The 25693-nt window shown below is 42.4% G+C and overlaps 1 protein-coding gene across 1 annotated transcript; it reads left to right on the top strand.

Moving 5' to 3' along the window:
* The first annotated feature begins 3893 nt into the window (after positions 1 to 3893).
* On the top strand, positions 3894 to 6228 carry MID1IP1 (MID1 interacting protein 1). The gene is made up of 2 exons (XM_016188191.2): positions 3894 to 4190; positions 4412 to 6228. Exon 2 carries the CDS (start codon positions 4662 to 4664, stop codon positions 5211 to 5213), a length of 552 nt encoding a protein of 183 aa, XP_016043677.1. The 5' UTR covers positions 3894 to 4190; positions 4412 to 4661; the 3' UTR covers positions 5214 to 6228.
* Positions 6229 to 25693: the final 19465 nt, after the last annotated feature.

Below are 25693 nucleotides of genomic sequence, written 5' to 3'. Positions count from 1 at the left end.
CTCCCGGGAAGCGTTTAAAAAAACAATTTTTTTTTCCAGCCACTTGTGGCTGGCGGCATGCCTGTTGCCAAGGACGCGGCAGCCAGTTGGTAGGGCTGGGGTGGAAGAGGATGCTAGAGGTGGGGGGACCCATGGCTCCTGACTGGCTGGGTCATGAAGGTTATTTGCATAACACTCTGTGATGGCATTTGATTGGCTGAAACTCGAGGGGCGGCGGTGGGGTGATTCCAATGGCCGGGAGCTCTGGCCCAGGGACTTTTCGTTCTGAAGTTACCCGGGTAGGGCATGAGCTGTTGTGCTAGTCCGGGGAAGCCAAGGAGTCCTGGTTTGGGAAGTTTTGCAGGCAGGTGCATGAGCCATGTTTGTCTTATTTAAGAAATGTGAAAGAAGTGAGAATGGGGCTAGAGTGTGACCAAGCGACCAGGGGGAGAAATGGAGGCTAAATAGGCAGAGTTAAGAACTTTTCCCAAGCTAGGCTTTTTAGTGGACTCTTTTTGTGGTATTAAAACACTTGAATTTCCATTTTCTGTGATGGAGTATCACACTTTGCCGCAAGTGGGAAGAAGACAAAAAGAGACAGGACTCCGAATTTATTCAAATCTGAAAACAAAAGTTTTGATCCCGTTATAGAGGACCTGTAAAAAGGGGACAAACTATGCTTTAATTATGAAAGGAGCAGCAGCTGGAAACTGAGGCTGTGTTTTTCACTAGTTTTCCTCTTGCATGTTCTTTGCATCTCATTGGACTTAAGAATTAAAAAATCAGCCTACATCTTGGATTGGGGCTGTTTGTAGAAGGATTGGGGGGTATGTGGCTTTCCACAGCCCACTCCTACTTTTTTTTTCTACATTTTTTTCCTACTGACTTTCAATAAAACCTTTAATAGTACTTGTCCATTATTTTCCATGCTCAGTGTCACATACCTACTTTGCAATTTAATTGTTTAAATGAACACAGGAAAAAAAAAATCTGTGTTGGTATTTTGAGTCATTAATGAAAGTTTTATAAGTAAGGATTTTTTTCATATTTATAGCTTTCTTTTCTTTAATAATTTTTGTCACTCCTACATTTTAACAGTTTTTTTTTGTTGTTGTTGTTTGTTTTGTTTTGTTTTTTTACCAGAGCACTGCTCAGCTCTGGTTTATGGTGGTGCAGGGGCTTGAACCTGGGACTTTGGAGCCTCAGGCATGAGAGTCTCTTTGTATAACCATTATGCTATCTACCCCTACCCCATTTTAACAGTTTTATAAACAAGCACAGGGAGAGGAAAACTATCAGCATCCATATTATTAAAATAAAACCCTATTTTTCTGAATATCTTTTGTTTCAAAGAACTAAATCTTTTTGTTGTTATTATTATTGGATAGAAACTGAGAGGGTATGGGGAGGGGGAGAGAGAGAGGGAGAGAACCACCTGCAGCCCTGCTTCCTTCACCACTCACGAAGCTTTCCCCCCACAGGTGGGGACCAGGGGCTTGAACGCAGATATGTGTGCAACAGACTGTAATGTGTGCATTTAACCAGGTGCACCACCACCTAGCCCTGTCTTCTGACTATCTATTGGTGTTTGCTGTAGTTTGAATGTCTGAAGAAAACACCAGGCTTAGAGGAGCAAAAGTATGCAACTGAGAAAGGAAGGAAGGAAGGAAGGAAGGAAGGAAGGAAGGAAGGAGGAAGGAAGGAAGGAAGGAAAGGAAAAAAATATTTGAGGATCCTATCTCCTTTTCCTCTGTTGGCCAATGGCTTTCTCTTTTCTCTTTTTGCAAAGTTTTACTTTTGGTTTTCCTTTCCAACAGTTGTGTGTTATTTAAATTAAGAATATAGCATTTTGGGGCAGGGGTAGATAGCATAATGTTTATGCAAAGTGACTCTCATGTCTAAGTCTGGCTCTAAAAGTCTCAGGTTCAATCCCCCACACCACCGTTAAGTCAGAACTAAACAGTGCTCTGATAAAAAAAAAATGTATATATATATATATATATAGAGAGAGAGAGAGAGAGAGACACTTTCAGTTTCAGAGTCTTGACATATAACCTCTAGACAATGATGCGATCCTATAGTAAGTACAATTAATCTTTGTAAAGTGCTGTGCAGTCGACATAAAATTTTTAAATTCCAACAGGGCAACAAAATGGAATAAATATTTTTAAAATTTTTTTAATTCATTTACTTATTTAACCTTAGCCAAAAATTGACACAAGAGAAGCCCCATTTTACCGATGAAGAAACTGAAGCTGGAAGAACTAAGTCTGTATTTTCAAAGAGGATAAATTTATTTTATTTTATTTTAAAGATTTTATTTATTTATTAATGAGAAAGACAGGAGGAGTGAGAAAGACCAGACATCACTCTGGCACATGTGCTGCCAGGGATTGAACTCAGGATCTCATGCTTGAAAGTCCAAAGCTTTATCACTGCACCACCTCTTGGACCACACAATTTATTTTAATACTTAAAATGTATATAACTTGCTTAACATTTTTCTTTTCCCTGATCCTACCAAAGATCCTGATACACTGAGAGTCTGGTACTGTTCGAGATTTACAGACAAAACAACTTGGGCTATGGTCTGGAGAGCTAGTAACCCCCCAACTGAACTCTATGAGTCATACATTGACAGTGTCTTGTTATCAACAGGTCAAATAAGATTTTCATCCAAAAAGACAATCAGGGAGATGGCTTGCTCCTGCAGAAATTTTATGTATAGATCGATCACTGTGATGAAAAAAAAAAAAAAAGAAAGAAGGAAAGAAAGCTCTTTATCACGTGCTTCTCCCTTCTTGTGTAAAGCATTTTCGATCTGCAAAGGCACCCCTGAAAGGATTTAGAGAAAAGCTATTTAACATTAGAAATGTAAGTCTTGTTAAACATAATTACCCATGAGACCGCTAGAGAAGACTGAAGGGTGATGGGGCATGGAAGGGAGCATGGGGGTGAGATGACAATATGAAAATAGGCTGCAGTAAGGAAATCTTAAAGTGAAATTTGAAGTGAAAAGTTCTTGTTGGGCGCACAGCAAAGACCCTACTGAATAACCCTGTGCCTTGAGAACTGTTTGCAAAGGAATATTTCAAATGCCTTCCTTGCGCCCTCCCTCCCCCTAAAAAATGACTGTACTCTTTCCCACGTTTCTGTTAAATGATGAAAGACACCCAATATGGGTCCTAATACTGTCACTTTCTCCTGGCTTATTAAGCAGTCCGAAAGGTCACATAGCCCGGGCTCTCCAACATGTCTAAGTAGCAGGACTTGTACACAAGTCAAGGCAACTGGCACACCCGCTCTCTTAGAGGGTTACAGATCCAATGGTGGCTCATACTCCATCCCAGACAGCTGTTGTTACAGGAAAGATTGGAAGAAAACCAGTCCTGAGAGGAGAGGCAAAAGGCCTCTGAGCTTCCCTCCCCCAGCAGCAGGCCAAGGCCAGGGCCACTGCAGGAACACCGGGAGTCCACGTGCAGCCCGCATGCCCAACCGCCATTCTTACGTAAGAGTCCCAGGATGGAGTTGCCGGCTGTGGTCCCTCTTACCCGACGGCTAATAATAAACCGGGAAAGTAGTTTCCGGGCCTTGATTGCTTTGAATGCCAGCTTGGGGGAGTTACTTTGAAACCTGGTAGCATGCTTTCCGGTCATCCTGCTGGAGTAGGGGGTGGAGAGGTGGTGGTAGGGGTGGGGGGAAAGCGTATTCAAAAACCCACCCACTCCCAGCACCCTCAGCCGCCTTCCAGGTCCGGGTACTGGTGCCCTGTGGCCGCGCTCAGTGATCGGCCCTCCCCCAGCTGCTCTGCTGCGCGCTCGGCGCTGGAGGGGTGCGGCAGCTCCATCCGTCGGCCCTGCCCTGCCCTGCCCCTGCGCCCTCCCTCCGCCCGGGTATCAGGCGAGAGGCGGAGCTGGCCCAGCGCGCCCCGCCCCGCAGCAGAGAGGCCGAGGAGTGTTACTCGCGGTCATCCTGGGCCTTTTATCTCTGCGCTGCCGGGGAGGCGGGAGGTGGAGACACCGAGAGTGGGCCGAGCGCCGGCGACACCTTTCCAGGCTTCTATAAATGGAGCACCTGGGATGGGTAGGGGGCTCACGCCACTAGCGACGCCTTCAGTCCCTGTCCGGCCACAGAGCGCAGCAGTGCCCACAGTCAGCCGCCGCCAGCTCCGGGAGCCGTGAGCAGCCGGGGATCTCGAGGAGTCAAGCGAGGTGGGTACCCTCCCATCCCCCACCGCCACCCCATTTTCTGCCCTGGCCAGAGTCAGTGCTGGGACCAGGGTTTATCCGGAGGGAGGTGGGGGTGGGACCACCCGCTGCGGGGAGCCGCCCGTGCTCAGTCCTGGGGGAGCCGAGCGGGAACTGGGATTGGGGTGGGGGTGGACGCTGGCTGGGCCAACAGTCTTCTCTCCCCTCCCCGGTCTCCCCACCAGGCCAGGACTCGCCCCGCGGACCACGCGCCCCCATCCTCGCCAGCTTCCGGACGCCGGGCATCCCGCAGGTGCCAGGCGGCGATCGAGCCGAGAGTGGCAGCAGGCGGCGGCGGAGTCGGGGATCCCGCAGCAGCAGCTGTAGCCAGGCCCGGGGCGCGGGCCTCCCAGAGCGCGTGAAGGCGGCCACTCCTCGCCCCGTGGGCCAACCCGCCTCCCTGTCTGCCTGTGTCTCGACGCCCGTACGGCCACCATGATGCAAATCTGCGACACCTACAACCAGAAGCACTCTCTCTTCAACGCCATGAACCGCTTCATCGGCGCAGTGAACAATATGGACCAGACGGTGATGGTGCCCAGCCTGCTGCGCGACGTGCCCCTGGCCGAGCCCGGGCTGGACAACGACGTGGGCGTGGAGGTGGGCAGCAGTGGCGGCTGCCTGGAGGAGCGCTCGTCCTCGGCCCCCGGCCCTGGCAGTGCCAACGGCAGCTTCTTCTCTCCCAGCCGGGACATGTACAGCCACTACATGCTACTCAAGTCCATCCGCAACGACATCGAGTGGGGAGTCCTGCACCAGCCACCACCACCGGCCGGGAGCGAGGAAGGCAGCGCCTGGAAGTCCAAGGACATCCTCGTGGACCTGAGCCACCTGGAGGGCGCGGACGCCGGCGAGGAGGACCTGGAACAGCAATTCCACTACCACCTGCACGGGCTGCACACCGTGCTCTCCAAACTCACACGCAAAGCCAACATCCTCACCAACAGATACAAGCAGGAGATCGGCTTCAGCAACTGGGGCCACTGAAGCAGGACGCCTGCGGCTGTCCAGCACCCTTCCGGCCCCATCTTCTCACCCTCTTTTCCCCTCAAAGCTATTCCCTTTCTGGCTGTTGGGCGTGATGGGCAGACTGTAAAGTTGTCGGGGGTGGGAGTGGGGGGGCTGCGTACGTGCAGGGGGGCGCAGCGGGACTGCATGGAGGGGACACTGGGGAGAAGAGAGTGCTAGTGGGAGAGACAGGGCTCTAGGACCTTCCAGCCGGGAGGGAGAGGCCTACATTCTGTGTTGAAAGGAACGGGACTGAGCTGACGCCCTGCATTCAGCCTGTGCCTTTCCTGGAGTTTCTTTTCTACTCCTTCCGGAGGAAAAGGGCCGAGAAGGGGCCCTGCCAGGGCGCGGCGCCGGGTTGCCACACTTGGGAGCGCCGCCCAGAGCTGGGTGCTGGTTGAAGGCGGGGCACACAGCCTTGCCGTTGGGCTGGTGGAGGCCGCAGCCTAGTTAGGATTGCATCAGTTTTCCTGTTTGCACTATTTCTTTCTGTAACTGTGGCCCTCTTTTAAGTATTTCGAATCTCCTTCTGAAACTTCAGTGATTCCATTGTGATAAGCGCACAAACAGCACTGTGTGGGTAACTGGTACTACTTTATTAATGATTTTCTGTTACACTGTATAGTTGTCCTGTGGCACCCTTCTGTCCCTTTCAACACCACCCCACCCCCATCCTGTGTGTGTAATCTGGCACTGTGCCATTTTGTACGAAGCTTGCCACTCAGCCAGTGAAAATAATAGCATTATTATGAGAAAGTGGACTTATCCGAAATGGAACCAACTGACATTCTATCCTTGTCGTACATAGAATGATGAAGGGTTCCACTGTTGTTATTATGTCTTAACCTTATTTAAAACTTTTTTAATCCAGATGTAGACTATATTCTAAAAAATAAAAAAAAGTTAAATGTGTTAACGCCACAAAAAAACTTTGCTCCTCTTTAATCCCCCAACTAATGCATTAGTCGTTGAATAAAAAGCACATTTAATTGAGTCTTTCCTCTTAGCAGAAGTCCAATTTGCTTTTTCCCTTTGGAAAAAATTTCCGGGGGGTGGTGTGAATAGTCAACGCTGTAGGTATTCAGTTATGTTGGGGATTTGGCTACCCACAAGATTTACTTCCTTTCTTTCTGATTCCATACCAAGTAAAAATCTTGGAAGTAAATCTAGCAGTAGATAAACTTAAATGTGCTGCTATGCACAGTGGTTTTTGTTTGTTTTTTGCTAGTTCCCAGTGAATTGCTAAACTTTAAGTGGTCTCCAACAATACTTCCAGTTTTCTTGTGAGCCAGCCTGCAATTCTGGACAGCAGGTCTGATCTGAAGTAGGGCCCTTGGGAACAGCCCTTAGATGCCATTATGGTGATTTCCCTGTAGTTGGTAGCAAAGGCAGAACACAGTGCCCCGCATTTTCCTAACTCCATTATTTATTTAGGGGGAATAAGTGTTCACTCAACTTCAGTTTTCCATCTCGACAGCTAGAAATTGAAAGGAAGGAGGAGATATAGCTACCTGCAGCACTGCTTCACCACTTGTGAAGCTTTCCCCCTGCAGGTGGGGACTGGGGGAGGGGGCTTGAACCTGGGTCTTTGCACATTATAACATGTGCATTCAACCAGGTGCACCACCACCCAGCCCCATGAGACATTCTCTTAAGTGCATAGTGCTTGAATTTAAAATGGATATGATTAGTTTTAAAAAATGTCAAAAGTTTTTGTGTGGGCAGCTTAAGTCTTATTATCAGCTCTTAGCAGCAGTGATAAAGATGGGGAAGTGTCAAGAAGGCTGTTTGCTGTTGCCAGAGAAAGTTAATTGTTAATATGTAAAGAGATAATAAGCAAAGCAGCACTGACAGGCCCATACATAGTCTTTGGCTTTGTATGCCCTTAAAGTGCAAGCAACAACAACAATAATAATAAAATAAAAAATTACCTGATACAAACACCAAAAATTTGGAGCCAGAAAGTTGTGTGTGTTCACACTTTTGTTACTACTTATTGTTTGTTAGGTGTTTGGCCATGCAAGTTAGTTGCCACACTTGAAATTAGGCATTATAACAGTGAACACACTTCATACAGTTGCAGCAAGAATTAAATTAGATGATAAATAGAATGGGGCATTTGAATTTCATTGGGTACTACTGAAAGGTTTTGCAGGTTTCTAGGAAATGTTCAATTTCAATCACATACATGAAGCTGGTGTAAACTTAATTGCTTTCATTTTGTTCCCCCCCCCCCCCCCAGAGCACTGCTCAGCTCAGGCTTATGGTGATGGGGCGGGGACTGAACCTGAGACTTTTGAGAGACTCTTTGTGTAACCATTATGCTATCTACCCCTGCCCTTTAATTCTTTTCTCAGTTATGAGGAAAAGCTTAAATGAAAATCAAAACCTCATGGTTTGGGCTAAATTATGACAATTTTTATGAAACGCTAACTAAATGTTGTTTTGAGATTATTCAGGAAAGAGTCCAAACAAGTACCTGTTGATAGCAAAAACTAAACTGTAAGGGGTTTCCCAATTTTAACTTTATTTTGGAAAATAGCACTTCATATAGGAGTAGTTTTTATATGTAGATAATTATTCTGGCCAAGAAGTAATAATCACTATTATAGGTGACTGGATTTTTAATGAACTACATAAGGTTTCCCAGGTCCAGTAGGTTCTTTTCCACTTAGAGTAACTACTATTCAAGGTCCGTTTGTGAAACAAAGTCTAGCCTCTCCCTGACAGCCACCTGTTGAATTTTTTTTTTGAATTATTTTAAATTGTGCTTAACTTCTGAGGCAAAAATGTTAAGTGACTTCATGTTTTAAAAAGGTCTTTCCAGAGGAAGATCAAAGTACTTTAGAGGTTTTTAATATTGTAAGTATTGTGGCTACCCCCCCCACACACACAGACACACACCACCAGAGTTTTCAGTGGGGCTCTGTGTCTACAACAATCCATTGCTTTAGATGGCTACATCCCCCCCCCACCCCGGCTTTTTTTTGAGACAGAAATTGAGAGGGAACAGGGAGATAAGAGGTAGAAAGAGACACATGTAGCACTGCTTTGCTGCTTGTAAAGCATCCTTCTTGCAGGTGAGGACCAGGGACTTGAATGCAATTCCTTTATGGCACCTTCTTAATTAAGCTCTCAGAGACAGAACTTATCATAGTAGTTCGTGACTAGAGAGAAAAACAGAGGAACTGAGTAAAAAGGAAAAGCTTAGAATGAAATTGACCACCCTCTACATATTTATGGATACCTTTGATGAGAATTTCCCATATTAGGGAGCCATGCTGTGGTGAACCTTGTTAAACGCACACATTACAGTGCATAGGACCTGGGTTCAAGCCCCTGGTCCTCACCTGTAGAGGGAAACTTTCACAAGTGGTTGAAGCAGGGATGCAGGTGTCTCTCTATCTCCCTATCTCTTTTAAAAATATATATATATTTTGGGGGGTCGGGTGGTAGCGCAGCAGGTTAAGCGCATATGGTGCAAAGCACAAGGACCTGTGAAAGGATCCCGATTCAAGCCCCGGCTCCCCACCTGCAAGGGAGTCGCTTCACAGGCAGTGAAGCAGGTCTGTAGGTGTCTGTCTTTCTCTCCCCGTCTGTCTTCCCTTCCTCTCTCCATATCTCTCTGTCCTATCCAACAACAACGACATCAACAACAACAACAACAATATTAACTACAAGAACAATAAAACAAGGGCAACAAAAGGGGAAATAAATAATAAAATTTTGTAAAAGAAAAATATATATTTATATATTTTTAAGACTTTATTTATTTATTAGTGAGAAAAATAGGAGGAAAGAGAAAAAAAAACCAGGCATCTTTCTGGGACATGTGCATGTGGTATATGTGATACATGTACATGGTACGTGTGGTTCATGAGATCAAACTCAGGACCTCATGCTCCAGAGTCCAACACTTTATCTACTGCGCCACCTCCTGGACTACACTGTCTCTCTATCTCTCCTCTGCCCCCTCCCAATTTCTCTCAGTCTCTATCCAATAATAAATAAATAAATAATCTCCTACATTAAAGCCTCACACCAAAGCCTATGAGAAGATCTGGTTTTGCCTCCAAAACACTCTTTCCTGCTTTGCTGGTGTGGGGATTTTTATGTTTTACATTTAGACAGGGCTCCTTAGTGGGCTGGCCTTATTTAGTCTTTCTGTGAACCTGAACCCAGCTGTTAGAGAACACATCTCTGCAACTGGGATTGTTATTCTTCTCACCAGCTTGGAGTCTGTTAGAGGTTTTTTTTTTTTTTTTTAACCAGAGCTCTGCTCAGCTTTGGCTTATGGTGGTGCAGGCGATTGAGCCTGGGCCTTTGGAGCCTCAGGCATGAGAGTCTGTTTGCATAACCATTGTGCTATCTACTCCTGCCCAAGAGTTTTTTTGTTTTTGTTTTTTTTTGTTGTTTGTTTGTTTTTGTAATGAAAGTCCTTGCCATTTGTATTTGGCTTATCATTTCCCTTCCTTTGTTTTTGCTAATCAAAAAGTGTTTTGGAAGCAGAGTCTATCTTGTTCCTCCTTTCCTTCACCCCTATTCCGTGGTGCTCAGACATCTGCAAATTGAACACAGCTCCAGAGGATTGAAGGCTCCAATCATGTATCATATACTTTTCTTTTAAATTCTCTTTCGATGGGACATGTAGGAGACTTAAACCGAGCATTACATTCCTGTGTAATTTATTTTCAAAGATTTTCAATGAGTGACAGAAGGAATGTTTTCTTAAAAAAAGACAGAGTCAGAAAAAAAAAAAAAAAAGGCAGTCTTTTTTTGCCACCGCCCCCCCCCCAAGATAAAACAATAAATGAACAAACAACATCTGGAAGAGCCAGCGAAATAAACCAATGGTTATGCAAGAGATTTTCATTCCTGAGACTCAGAGGTTCCTGGTCTAGGAGCCTAGTAGTACTCTGGCTAAAACAAAGGAAAAAAAGAGAGAAAAAAATCTGGAGCAGAACCTTCTGAAAAAAATTTAGCTAGTGGATTGGTCTCTTTAAAAAAAATTATTATTTCTTTAATTTTTTTCAAACTATGATCAAGACTAAATCACTTCAGTTAGAAAGATAGTTTAAGCTTAAAATTATTTTTTCTTTTAAGGTCAAGTTTATTTTATTTTATTTTATTTTATTTTGATAACTTGGGGAAATGTAAAGATTGCACTTGAGTTACTTTCCACACTGCATGAAACCTCTAGTTATTTCATGTGGATCTGTGTATGATATTCTGGGGTGATAATAATAGTCTACTGCCAATAACCATTTTTTATACTGGAGGCCAGTACCATCCTTTATCTCATGTAACCAGGGATCCTTCTTTGGAAGGCCTTCATATTGACTCTCCTGAGGTCTTGGAACTCCTCAAAGGGACTGTTGCATCCTCAGAGGGGGAAAAATGCATATATCTTATACCTTTCTTCCAGACCACACTTGGGTACCTGGTTCCCCAAATTTTCCTGTCCAGATGGCCCTCAACCCATTTCCAGGACACCATAGATGTTTGCCCTAAGTTTACCCTCTCTATGGTGGACATGCAGAGATAGTGGACAGGGCCTGCACATACAAACTGGGCTTTGCAAAAGATGGAGGTTGGGCAGAAAGCTAAGGAGGGGAGGCAGGAGCTGGAGCCCTCCCACTTCCACCCCCCTCAGTGCTAACAAAGGATTTGAAAGGCTGCAAAAGAAAGAGCTGAAGGCAGCTTGAACCTTATTAAGTTCTCTTCCTGTATTGGCAAATGAGGATTCCATGGTTTTTCTATTTCCCACATTCCTTAGGAGTCTCCTTGCTCCACTGAAGAATGTCATTCAATTAATGCAATGTTGGTTAAGGAAAAGGCAAACCACATCTGTACACGGAGCTTTTCCAGCTGCCTGCTATTCCGGACTTGAAGGGTCGCAATTATAGCAAAGACCCAAAAGGATGCATCTTCTCTAAGGCCATGAAGATTTCACCTTCCTACGTTTTCTTTGATCTATCTTGGGGGTGTTGTTGAGTTTGCTGTTCTCTTTTTAGTGTCAAAAGTCCTGGTCAAGTTTAAGCAGGAGGCTAATAGCTGAGCATCTGTCTAAACAAGGTCTGTTTAAAACCACAACTATCTCATCAGCTCTTCCTGTTTTGGCATTCTCTATTTTTAAAAGGAACATTTTTCTACCTCCTCATTCTTTTTCTTATATTTTATGACTTCTTTCTTTGCCTAATGTTTCAGAATGCTTTGCTTAGCAGTTTTAAAAATGTAATTAATTGTCTGTGTGCCCAACTTGAATAATTCCAAACTGGTAAGAGTTTTCGATTGGAGAAATTTCTTATCATTTAGTTAAGAACAGGGTTAGAAAAGGTAATTTGATGACCTTCGGCTGCCTAGCGAAACTACTTTCTAACATTGCAAATAGGAGCTCTGAGAAGATTGTCGCAAAACACAGAGCTCATCCCTTTGTATTAACTAGCTAAATAAACAATGTTGGAGGTGGAGAGTTTTCTAGAATTTATTTTACTTTTCAATACCAAACTTGCTAGTGTTGATATGTGCACTTTTATCAGCCAGCATTCAGTTAACAGGATGAAACTGGACATGATTCATTTGATGTTTTCAAAGGTGGAAACTAACTTTGTAGTTTTTTTTTCTTCTTTCTTTTGAATACCACACTGCTGAGGTAAAGAATGTTGTAGCTTGTGGGTGAGCTCAATAGGGCCAATTAAAACCTGACTACTCTTCCACCATGTTGAAATACCTGACAGAACTTGCTGTGTTCTTGAATAATGGTTATTTTATTTATTTATTTATTTATTTATTTATTTATTTATTTTCATCTTAGCGGACATCTAATTGAGGAGGTTTCCTGTCTGGTAGGCCAGGAAAGATGAAAATGAAAGTACCACATTGTTGATTCTGACCAAAGTATTTAAATTTTCTAGCTGTTTTCAATGGGATCTAAATTTTAAGCTATGCTTAAAAAAAACCTGAAATGTGGGAGTCCAGGCAGTAGCACCGGGGTTTAAGTGCACATGGTGCAAAGTTCAAGGACAGGTTTAAGGATCCCTGCTGGAGCCCTGGCTCCCCACCTGCGGGGGAGTCCCCAGTTGGAGCCCCCGGCTCCCCACCTGTGGAGTCCCTTCACAAGCCTTGAAGCAGGTCTGCAGGTGTCTATCTTTCTCTCCCCCTCTGTCTTCCCTTCCTCTCTCCATTTCTTTCTGTCCTATTCAACAACGACGACATCAATAGCAACAATAACTACAACAATAAAAAACAAGGGCAACAAAAGGGAATAAATAAATATTTAAAAAATTGAACAAGGGCAACAGAAATAAATAAATAAGTATTTAAAACAATTGAAATGTATACATTGTGAAAGAATGTGTTCCATAGCAGTCAAACTATGTGTAGAATGTAAGGTGTGTATAGTTAGTGTCATGTCGTCATTCAAAACAAGGTAGAGTATTTTGTGGCACCTAATTGACATTGCAGCTTGTAACCCCTGGATGCTTTGAGGGTATAATTTAGTTTCTGTTGTGAAAAATACTCGACAACAATTCCTTCATAGCTTCCATGTTTGGGAGGAAAGTGTCAAAAATGTAGCTAGGTGTTGGGGAGGGGCCTGGGAGGAACCCCCCCAAACCAGCAGCCCTTTCCTTCTAAAGGGTTTGGAAGCAGTGGGAAAAATTTGCTCTCTGCAGCCATTTTGGGCCCAGTAGAAAAGGGAATGTGTGCCAAGACAAGCCTGCCTCATTTTGTCTTTTCAAGTTTACCAACTGTCATCCTATGGCTCCTGGCTCAGTGTGATAAGGGACATGATGAAGAAGGGCGGAGTGTGTTTTATGTCACTCCTGCCCATGGGGAAGATGAGGATAAAGGAAATCATCCTCTTCTGATTGCATGCAGAACCTTTCCCTCTGACTGAAGAGACAGCAAATTCTGAGACATATGAGATTACCGTTTTTGGTGGTCCAAGCTAGTTGAATAACTGCTGATTCCAGCAACTAGGTGCCCCTCTCTGGATGTGTTTATTGCTCTTTTCCCTCACATTATGAGCCAAGTGTTTGCCAACTCAGGATTGGTCTGATTCAGTGGTAGATGGAGTGGGAGACAAAAATAGACCAAAAGGGTCAATCATATGAAGGAGACAAAGAGAAGGGAAGAGAGAGGAGGAGACTTCCAATGAAGAGAAGAAATGGGAAAGTGGCAAAGCAGTCAATTGTATCTTCCATAAAAGTTTGCAGAGTTATTGCTGGCACTGTCTACCCTTTCTCAGCCTCTCCATCCTATCAAGAAGCAGGACTGCCATTTCCTCCCTTTGGGTTTAGGTAGGGCTTTGAGGCTGCCCTGGCGAAGAAAAAAAAAAAAAAAGAGTGACACTCCTTCCTCTTGTATGAGATGCATGGCTGCATTTTGAGATCCTGGGCTATGGAACCCAGTCGCAATGCTGTGTGGGAGGCCGGGTCAAGGGCAGAAGCTGAATGGAGGTGTGCCAGGTGGCAGCATCGTTGAAGTCCTACCCAACAGCCCACAGTCTGCCAGACATAGTAGCGAGCTTTTAGCTGACTCTCGCCCCCAGTCTCTGCGCCACCCAGCTGATGCCAAGTGGAATAGAGACAAACTGTCCCCATTGAGCCCTACCCAAACTTCAGAACAGTGTTCTGAACAGTGTGCAAAATATTCCCATCCTTTTAAGTCACTAAGTGGTTTGCTATACAGCAACAATAGTTGGAACAGCAGCCTTTTATTCACATTTCAGGAGACTGTAGAGCAAAGTGAAAACAACTGAAAGCAGAATATCATCTATGGAACAGGATCTATTTTTATCACATTTACCTGAGTAACAGCTTATAATAAACCTGGAACCTTTGGAAACATTTCTTGGGTAGCTGGTATGGGGAGTAAAAAGATTACTAGCCATAAATGAGTGCTGGTAAGATAGCTCACGTGGACAGTGCACCTGCTTTGGCATGTGCTTGACCCAGGTTCAAGCCCAGCCCCCACTGCACTGGTGGAAACGTTGGTGCTCTGGTCTCCTTCTCTCTCTTCCTCTGTCTCTGTCTCTCTATCTGCAAGAATCAGCTCAGAGCAGTGATGGCAAAAAGGAAAGTGATGGATGATTAGAAAGATGTTGTAAAGAGCATTTATATTTATTTCCATTAGAGCCTGCAGAACTGGCAGAATACTGACTCACCCTCAGGACAAGCTGTGCGTCCAAATAATTGGATGCTGTGTGCATGTTGCCTTCCGTGGCACAGGATAATTAAGGTTTCAGCTAAAATTAAAGTTTCTAATCACCTGATCCCTCAGGTGGAGAAATTACCCCGAACTTCCCAAATAGGTCCAGAGTAATCATAGACGCTTTTAAAAATGGAAGCAGGAGTCAGAAAGAACTGGAGTCAGAGTAATGCAGCATGAGAAAGACTTGATTTGACCTTGCTGGCTTTGAAGATGAAGCAAAAGGCCTTGAGCCAAAAAAAAAAAAAAAAAAATGTAGGCAGTCTCCAGGAGCTGGGAAAGCCAAAGGAAACAGATTAATTCTAGAACCTCCAAATGGCATGCAGCTCTGCCAACACCTTGACTTTAGGCCAGTGCATCTCATTTTGGACTCCTGACCTCTGGAACTGTAAGGCAAGACTTTTGCGTTGTATTAAGTCACCCAATTTGTGGGAATTTGGTAGAAACAGTAGGAGACCGGAACACTTGACCTCTAGCATGTTGCCGGAAAATGAAACAAAACAAAAAACAACAACAAAAAAAAGGGCTGTATACATACTCATGGCACTGAATCCACCCATTACTTTTGGGCTGGTTAAAATAGCGAATTTTGAGCACAACAATTTGTTCATGACAATATCGAAAGCTTCGTCTCCTCCTGATGTGTGAAAGATAGTTTATTTGTCCTTTAAGTTCTGAGCAGGTGACAGTAACTGCATAAATGGACACTACTTATGATGCTGCCTTTGTGCTACTAAAAAAAACCCTCTCTTTAAATATAGTGGTTTTATTTTTTATATATTTTGTGACAATCTTAGGATCTTACCCATTTCTATTATTTCTTCACTTTTTTTTTTTTCTTCCCACCAGAGTTCTGCTCAATTCTGGTTTATGGTAGTGCAGGGAATTGAGGTTGGGAGACTCAGTAATGAAGGTCTTTTTGCATAACCATTGTGCTATCTCCCACCACTCTCTGTACCTTAATTAAAAAAAAAAAATTCTCGGGAGTCGGGCGGTAGCACAGCGGGTTAAGTGCATGTGGGACAAAGTACAAGGACCAGTGTGAGGATCTTGGTTCAAGACTCTGGCTCCTGCAAAGCCAGAAGGAAGTCACTTCACAGGTGGTCAAGTAGGTCTGAAGGTGTCTATCTTTCTTTCCCCCTCTCTGTCTTCCCCTCCTCTCTCCATTTCTCTCTGTCCTATCTAACAACAACATCAACGACAGTAAAAAAAAGAAAAAGGGCAATAAAAGGGAAAATAAATAAATATTATTAATAATGATAATAATAAAGAAAACCATTGTGTTATTTTCTCAGCACAGTAGTTCGTTCTTGTTTTGTTGATGAGCAGTGTTTCCTCATATAAGTTTCTATTGCGTGATCTGGGAAGTGGCACAGCGGATAAAGTGTTGGACTCTCAAGGATGAGGCCTTGAGTTCGATCCCCAGCAGCACATGTACCAAAGGGATGTCTAGCTCTATCTCTCTCCGATCTCTCTCATAAATTAGGAAAATAAATAAAATATTAAGAAATAAATAAATACATTTTCTATTGCTAAACATTTTGATTGTTTCCATTTTAAAACTTAGTTCATTGCACTGTCGTGAATAAAGCTGTAAATAGTATTCTAGTTCAAGACCATGGTTTTTTTTTTCTATTTTTTTAATTGGGGAATTAATGTTTTACATTCAACAGTAAGTACAATGGTTTGTACATGCATAACATTCCCCAGTTTCCCATATAACAATACAACCCCAACTAGGTCCTCTGAATTCTTCTTGGACCTGTATTTTCCCCACCCACCCACTGCAGAGTCTTTTACTTTGGTGCGATACGCCAATTCCATTTCAGGTTCTACTTGTGTTTTCTTTTCTGATCTTGTTTTTCAACTTCTGCCTGAGAGTGAGATCATTCTATATTCATCCTTCTGTTTCTGACTTATTTCACTCAACATGATTTTTTCAAGGTCCATCCAAGATCGGCTGAAAACGGTGAAGTCATCATTTTTTACAGCTGAGTAGTATTGCATTGTGTATATATACCACAACTTGCTCAGCCACTCATCTGTCGTTGGACACCTGGGTTGCTTCCAGGTTTTGGCTATTACAAATTGTGCTGCCAAGAACATATGTGTACACAGATCTTTTTGGATGGGTGTGTTGGGTTCCTTAGGATCTATACCCAGGAGAGGAATTGCAGGATCATAGGGTAGGTCCATTGCTAGCCTTCTGAGAGTTCTCCAGACTGTTCTCCACAGAGGTTGGACCAATTGACATTCCCACCAGCAGTGTAGGAGGGTTCCTTTGACCCCACAACCTCTCCAGCATTTGCTGCTGTTACCTTTTCTGATGTCTGACATTCTCACAGGAGTGAAGTGGTATCTCCTTGTTGTCTTTATTTGCATTTCTCTGACAATCAGAGACTTGGAGCATTTTTTCATGTGTTTCTCAGCCTTTTGGATCTCTTCTGTGGTGAATATTCTGTCCATGTCCTCCCCCCATTTTTGGATGGGGTTATTTGTTGTCTTGTTGTTGAGTTTGGCAAGCTCTTTATATATGTTGGTTATTAAACTCTTGTCTGATGTATGGCATGTAAAGATCTTCTCCCGTTCTGTGAGGGGATCTCTTGGTTTGGGTAGTGGTTTCTTTTCTGTGAAGAAGCTTTTTTAATTTGATGTGGTCCCATAGGTTTATACTTGCCTTAGTCTTCTTTGTAATTGGATTCTTTTCATTGAAGATGTCTTTAAAATTTATGCGGAAAAGAGTTCTGCCAATATTTTCTTCTAAGTATCTGATAGTTTGTGGTCTAACATCCAAGTCCTTGATCCACTTGGAATTGACTTTTGTATTTGGTGAAATACAGTGGTTCAGTTTCATTCTTCTGCATGTTTCAACCCATTGTTTCCAACACCATTTGTTGAAGAGACTCTGGTTTCCCCATTTAATAGTCTGGGCCCCTTTGTCAAAGATTAGATGTCCATAGGTGTGGGGGCTCACTTCTGGGCTCTCAACTCTATTCCACTGGTCAGTGTGTCTATTCACGTTCCAGTATCAAGCAGTTTTGATGACAACGGCCCTATAATACAATTTGAGATCTGGGAGTGTGATGCCTCCGGTTCTGTTCTTTCTTCTCAAGATTGTTTTGGCAATTCTAGGTCTTTTCTGGTTCCAGATAAACATTTGTAGCATTTGTTCTATTCTCCTAAAAAATGTGCTTGGGATCTTCATGGGGATAGCATTAAATTTGTAGATGGCTCTGGGTAGTATTATTCATTTTGATGATGTTAATTCTTCCAACCCATGAACATGGAATATCTTTCCACTTCTTTGTGCCTTTTTCAATTTCCTTGAGTAGTGACTCATAATTTTATATTATTATATCATGTGAGGCTTCTATGAACAACTATATGCCACCAAGCTAGAGAACCTGGAAGAAATGGATGATTTCCTAGATACCTACCAACTTCCAAAACTATGTAAAGAGGAAGTGGGTAACATGAAGAGGCCCATCACAGCTAATGAAATTGAAACAGGTATCAAAAATCTTCCCAAAAATAAAAGTCCTGGACCAGATGGTCTTACAAATGAATTCCATAAAACCTTCAAAGAAGAACTAATACCTCTACTTTTAAAAGTCTTCCAGAAGATTGAACACACTGGAATACTCCCTGCCAGCTTCTATGAAGCTAACATTACTCTGATACCTAAAGCAGACAGGGACACAACCAAAAAAGAAAACTACAGACCAATATCTTTGATGAACATAGATGCTAAAATACTGAACAAAATTCTAGCCAACTGGATACAGCAGTATATTAAAAAGATAGTTCATCATGGCCATGTGGAGTTTATCCCATTATATTATTATAAAATAATATAATAATTTTTAGTATACAAGTCTTTCACTTCTTTGGTTAGGTTTACTCCTAGATATTTTATTGTTTTTGTTGCTATAGTAAAAGGAATTGATTTCTGGATTTCAATTTCTTCTAGCTTAGTGTTTGCATAGAGGAATGCCACTGACTTTTGAATGTTAATTTTGTAGCCTGACACCTTACTGTATTTCCTGATGATTTCCAAAAGCTTCTTGCTGGATTCCTTAGGTTTTTCTGTGTATACTATCATGTCATCTGCAAATAGGGAGAGTTTGACTTCTTCTCTTCCAATCTGTATCCCTTTAATTCCTTGCTCCTGCCTGATTGCTATGGCAAGAACTTCCAACACTATGTTGAATAGTAATGGTGATAGTGGGCAGCCCTTTCTAGTACCTGATCGGAGTGGAAATGCTTCCCGTTTTTCACCATTGAGTATGATGTTGGCTGTAGGTTTGCTATATATAGACTCCACTATCTTCAGGAATTTTCCATCTATTCCCATTTTTTTGTAGTGTTTTGATCATAAAGGGATGTTGGATTTTGTCAAAGGCTTTCTCTGCATCTATTGATATGACCATGTGGTTTTTGGTCTTGCTTTTGTTGATGTGGTGGATCACATTGATTGATTTACATATATTAAACCAAACTTGCATGCCTGGGATAAACTCCACGTGGCCATGATGAACAATCTTTTTAATATACTGCTGTATCCGGTTGGCTAGAATTTTGTTCAGTATTTTAGCATCTATGTTCATCAAAGATATTGGTCTGTAGTTTTCTTTTTTGGTTGTGTCCCTGTCTGCTTTAGGTATCAGAGTAATGTTAGCTTCATAGAAGCTGGCAGGGAGTATTCCAGTGTGTTCAATCTTCTGGAAGACTTTTAAAAGTAGAGGTATTAGTTCTTCTTTGAAGGTTTTATGGAATTCATTTGTAAGACCATCTGGTCCAGGACTTTTATTTTTGGGAAGATTTTTGATACCTGTTTCAATTTCATTAGCTGTGATGGGCCTCTTCATGTTACCCACTTCCTCTTTACATAGTTTTGGAAGTTGGTAGGTATCTAGGAAATCATCCATTTCTTCCAGGTTCTCTAGCTTGGTGGCATATAGTTGTTCATAGAAGCCTCACATGATATGTTGAATTTCTGTGGTGTCTGTTGTGATATCTCCTCTTTCATTCACTATCTGATTTATTTGGGTCTTCTCCCTTTTTTGTTTTGTGAGTCTGGCTAAAGGTTTGTCGACTTTGTTCACTCTTTCATTTACTTTCGTTGATCTTTTGTATGGTTTTCTTATTCTCAATGTTATTTATTTCTGCCCTAACTTTAGTGATTTCTGTCCTTCTGGTTGCTTTAGGGTTCCTTTGTTCTTCTTCTTCTAGGTCTTTAAGTTGTGAAATCAGGCTGTTTATTTGTGCTTTTTCTTGTTTCCTAATGTGTGCTTGTATAGCTATGAACTTCCCTCTCAGTACTGCCTTAATTGTTTCCAAATATTTTGATAGCTTTTGTCTTCATTTTCATTCAAGTCTCAAAACATTTTGATTTCTTCCTTGATTTCCTCTTTCACCCAGAGGTTGTTAAGAAGTATACTCTTGAGCTTCCATATTTTGGGACTATTACTAATCTTTTGTTGATTGTTAAGTGTTAGTTTCATTCCACTGTGGTCTGATAAGATGCTTGGGATGATTTCAATGCTCTTGAATTGGCTGATGCTGTCTTTGTGGCCTAACATATGGTCTATCCTTGAGAATGACCCATGTGGATTTGAGTAAAATGTCTATTCCAGTTTTTTGGGATGAATGACTCTGAAAATGTCCAATAGTTCTAGTTTATCTATCTCTTCATTTAGCTCCCTTATGTCTTTATTGATTTTCTGCCTGGATGATCTGTCAAGTTGAGAGCATGGGGTGTTGAAGTCCCCTACTATGACTGTGTTGCTGTTAATACATTGCTGTAGCCCTTTCAGTAGATGTTTGATGTATTTAGATGGCTTCTCATTGGGTGCATAGATGTTAATAATTGTGAAGTCCTCTTGATTGACTGATCCTCTGAGCATCAAGTAGTGTCCATTCCTATCATTGTTTAATCTTATCTATTTTAAAGTCTATCGTGTCAGATATGAGAATAGCTGTTCCTGACTTTTTTTGTGGGCCATCGGCTTGTATGATAGTTTTCCATCCTTTCACTTTAAGTCTGTGTTTGTCTTGTTGAGTCAGGTGGGTTTCCTGTAGACAGCATATTGTTGGGTTGTGTTTTCTGATCCATCTTCCTACTCTGTGTCTTTTAGTAGGTGAATTCAGGCCATTGACATTTATTGATATCAAAGATTGAAGATATTTTAATGCCATTCTTGTAGAGTTTTAGAGTGTTCTGATATATGTCCTATTTATGATGGTCTGACTGTTTATAGAAGACCTTTCAGAACTTCTTTCAGGGCAGGCTTGGTGATAGTTGCTTCCTTCAACTGTTGCTTGTCTGAGAAGGTTTTGATGCCTCCCTCTAGTCTGAATGACAGTCTAGCAGGATATAGTATTCTTGGTTGAAAGCCTTTTTCACTGAGCACTCGATAGATATCTTGCTGTTCTCTTCTGGCCTGTAGTGCTTGTGTGGAGAAGTCTGCTGCTAATCTTATGGGTTTTCCTCTGTAGGTGACTGTTTTTTCTCTTGCAGCCTTGAGGATCCTTTCTTTATCCTTATTCCTTTCCATTCTAAAAATGATGTGTCTTGGTGTGTTTAAGTCTGGGATAATTCTGCTTGGGACCCTCTGGGCTTCTTGAATCTTTATGTCTTTGATGTTGTCTAGACTAGAGAAGTTTTCAGCTATTATGGACTGAAGAATGCTTTCTTCCTCTCCCTCTCTTTCTTCCTGTGGTAAGCCAATAATGCATATATTGTTTCTTTTGAAGTCATCCCATAGGTCTCTGTTGTTGTTTTCAGCATCTCTTAATCTCTTTTTGAGATCTCTTACTTCTTTTTTAGTTGTCTCTAATTCATCCTTGATCTTGCTAATTCTGTCTTCAGCCTCACTGATTCTATTCTCTCTGCCCTCTACTGTTTTCTGGATCTATCTAATCTATTTTGTTTCCCTGTTCTGATACTGTTTTAGCTTGTTCAGCTAGCTGTGTTCTTAGCTCAGCTATTTCAGCTTTTAGCTCTCTAATAACCTTGAGATAGTTAGTGTTTTCTTCCAGAGTCTCATTTGTTGTTCCTGTATTTATGACTACAATTCTTTCAAGCTCTTTACTCACTCCTGTGATTATTTCCTTAGCTAATGTTTGGATGTTGAACTCATTATTTTGTGCTTCACCCTTTGGGGGGCTTTTAGCTGGACTGTTGTCCTGGTTAGTTTCTCCAATATTTCTTCTTGTTGGTTTACCCATTTTATATATTATGTTATGAGTTCCCTCTCTTAGTACTTTTCAAATTACTGATCACTATTTTCTGGATTGACTTGTGTCTAATTAAGGTAATTAAAGGGTTCACAGTGATGGAAGTTAACAGTTGTTTCAATAGTCTTTTAATCCCTGAGTTGGAGCTCAGTGATTTAAAAGCCTCTTTTTTTTTTTCTTCTCTGTAGGCTATTGGGAGCCTGAGGGCTTCTAAACTATAAGTAGGCTTCTTATCTTAATCACTGACTCCTGACCAAGAGATAAGGCAGGGTGTGGCAGAGATAGTCCAGTGGTTATGCAAAGAGACATTCACAGCCCCACAGCTATGCCACCTAGGTATAGGTCTTCTCCTGAGTTTCCTGGTTAGATCTCTGTCCCCAGGTGTCCCTCCCTGTCGCTGCTTCAGATTCTGATGGCAGTAGCAATGGAGACTCAGAGTTGAACTTGGTGAGTCTCCGGGGAGTCCTCTCCTCCCTTCAGCTGTCCCCTTGTTGGTGGAACAGACTGGAGGTGGTGTCTCAACTGATAGAGCGACGGACTGTTACCAGCCACTTAGTCTCTCCCTAGGCTCCTCTCTGTCACCAGCCACGTGTTTGCACTCACCGGTGATTTGGTGGGTTCCTGTAGTCGTTCTAGTCCTGTCTTGTTTCAGTCCCAGGTGGTCTCCTTTGGTATTCCTAGTTGATCTGGGAGAGGAGAGGAGAGCCCAAGACCATGTTTTGATAAATCCATAGGAATGGAGTTGCTAGTTCATAAGGCAGGAATATATTTGACTTGATAAGAAATTGCAGAGTTGGGCATGGGTAAATAGCATAAGGGTTATGTAAACAGACTCTCATGCCTGAGGCTCCATAGTCCTAGGTTCAGTCCCTTGTACCACCAGAAGCCAGTGCTGAGCATTGCTCTGGTAAAACAAAAAATAATAATAATAAAATAGAAGAAGAAATTGCAAAGTTTTCTACAGAGGTTAAATTGTTTATCCCCTCACCATCAATAATTGAGATTAGCAATTTTTTTCATACTATCTTCAGTACTAATACATGGTATTTCTAGCTCTCACTGAATGGTGAGGAGTCTTTGCTAGGGTGGAATACAAAAGCTTTTCAGTAGGGGCTGGGTGGTGACCCACCTGGTAGCTTGTGCTTGTTACCATGTGCAAGGACCTAGGTTCAGCCACTGGTGAAGCTTCCCACCTGAGCAGGACTTTAGGCATCTCTCCTGTCTCTTTCCCTGTTTCTAGCTCTCTCTGTCTTTCACATTCTGTAAAAAGGGGCAGTCAGGAACAGTGGAGTCATGCAGGCACTGAGCCCCAGCAATAACCTTGGTAGGGGGAAAAACAAGATTTTCAATAAAGAGAAGCATATATGGTGTTGCCTTGGCAAGAATGTGGGTCGTAATAAAGCACTAATATGGCAAGGTGAGTTCGAAGGTGTTAGCGAGCATAAATCAAACCACCATCCACTGTAAGGAAGCAAAGATGTTTATTGACGAATTGCAATCCGGGCCGAGATGGTGACTGGTGTTAGTCTACCAAGCTCGGCCCCGAACAGGGCTCAAACCATACAATTTATAGGAATTCAGACTACACTCAGGGAGGGGGAGCACATCACCTTATCAACCTACATCCAATAACAGGCTATAGCAAACACAAGATCCAATCATTTCAAACTTAGCAAAAACATGATCCATTCAAAGCAAAGCGCGGGCTAGTTTCAAATATAGTAAGATCACACAACCAATAGAATTCAACCAGGCACATCCTCCTGCCATGGGCTATGACCACCCATCCGGTAGACAGCACACCACAAAGTCTGTTCAAAGGTCCTGATAAGGCTTGTCCCCATGTAGGGTCCTTCGAACAATGGGTGGCCTTCACTGATGAGGTCCTGATAAGGCTTGTCCTCAGGCAGGGTCCTTTGAACAATGGGTGGCCTTAACTGATTAGGTCCTGCTTATTCAAGGGGGAAGAGGCAAGGAATTTTACACCTCATACTACAAGCAACTCATACTAAAAGCACTTAACAAACAACTGCATAAAAAGGGAATTTCAAGGCTACTGCCTTTTACAGAAGGGAAGGTGGTATCTGGTAGCAAAAGAAAATCATGATATGGTCCGGGAGGTGGTGCAGTGGATAAAACAATAGACTCTCAAGCCTAAGGTCTTGAGTTCAATCCTTGGCAGCACATGTGCCAGAGTGATGTCTGGTTCTTTTTTCTCCTCCTATCTTTCTCATTAATAAATAAATAAAATCTTTAAAAAATAAAAAAAAAGAAAATCAAGACTTAGAGTCAAATAATTTGGATATAATTCTAGTTCTGCCAGTTTACTCTGTGCTTCCTAATTAGCTTCTTGAGTCCTTAATTTTCTCTTTTGCAAAATGGAAATACTACCACACAGGCTTAATAATAATAGCAAATAACTACCACTTGTTGAGTAGTTACTAGGTGTACTTCCTCCTTCATAGGTATAAGGAAGAAGGAAATGATTGCTACTATGACTGATATAAATCCCATACATTATATAATTTTTTCTTACATGGACCCTATGAACTAGGCTTTACAGTTGAATAGATTGCGTCAAAGGTGACTTATGTATCTATTTGCCCCATTACGACTTGCCTGTTCTTCCTCTTACGTGCCCACTATGCAGCTGAGAAACTGTCATTCCAAATAAAATCTATAATTCTCAGCTTTTCTTGTTGCTAGGAGTGACCATGTGACAAAGTTCTAACAAATGAACTGAAGATAGAAGTGTCACATTGTTTAGATGTCTTTAAAAGATGAGACAATACCTTTGTTCCTTTCTGCTTCCTGTTAAGTACAACAACCCAGGATACCTAGAGTTGCTGCAGCCATTTTTATAGTGAGATCATGTATTGAGAACAGAAGGGCAAGAGGGGGAGAATGAATGCAGGTTTCTGATTGTCAAGGACGGCCTACCCCTGGGTTTTGTTTTCAAAAGCCAGAAATAAACTGCTATCTGATTTAAGCGATTGCCATTTCTTTTTTTTTTATTTATTTTCCCTTTTGTTGCCCTTGTTTTTTATAGTTGTTGTAGTTATAATTGTTGTAATTATTGATGTCATCATTGTTGGATAGGACAGAGAGAAATGGAGAGAGGAGGGGAAGACAGAGGGGGAGAGAAAGATAGACACCGGCAGATCTGCTTCACTACCTGTGAAGCGACTCCCCTGCAGGTGGGGAGCCGGGGGCTCCAACCGGGATCCTTATGCCGGTCCTCACGCTTCATGCCACATGTGCTTAAGCCGCTGCGCTACCGCCCGACTCCTGCGATTGCCATTTCTGTTGTTCATGGCAAAATCAAATCCCAACTATATACTGAAACAACAATTCAAAGCAGTTGTTATAAGAGAAACTGAGTCTTTCAGACATTACAAAGATTAAATTATAGTGTGTAAAATCTTGAAGTGTTTGCTAGCTGTAAATTAGATTGGAGAGACAGAAGAAGGTAACACTTGAGGCAGGAACACTTTTCCCTGTCTCTAATTTATTTTAGGCTTTATAAGGCAACAGAGCCAAATTCTGGATTATTCTGGCAGAGTATTGAATTTGTGAATTTCCCAGGCTGTTTTTTCGTTCTCTTATTTTTCTTTCTTCGTTTAATTGTTCATTAGTATATGTTCTTCTCCTTCTCCTTCTCCTTCTCCTTCTCCTTCTCCTTCTCCTTCTTCTTCTTCTAGCGTTTGCCCTTCTTCCGTAGCCAGTCAACAGCATCAGGTTGAGCCTGATGTAAAGTTTCGAGACCTCCTTTGAATCTGGAGAGGTGTCAGTCGTTGACTATGTGGGTCATAGTCTGTCTGTAGCCGCAGGAGCAGTTCGGGTCGTCTCTGGCTCCCCAGCGATGGAACATAGCGGCGCACCGGCCATGGCCTGGATAGCGATTGAGGAGGGCCCGATTATAACGTGCTAGGTCAAAGCCGGGTTGACGCTTGCAGGGGTCTGTGATAAACATTAACACAAGAAACTTTAAGTTCTTGTTAGTAACTATC

The sequence above is a fragment of the Erinaceus europaeus genome, chromosome X, assembly GCF_950295315.1.
Source record: "Erinaceus europaeus chromosome X, mEriEur2.1, whole genome shotgun sequence".
Classification (NCBI taxonomy): Eukaryota; Metazoa; Chordata; class Mammalia; order Eulipotyphla; family Erinaceidae; genus Erinaceus; species Erinaceus europaeus.
The sequence above is the reverse complement of the archived record's forward strand: the minus strand, read 5'-3'. Positions and strand labels throughout refer to the sequence as shown.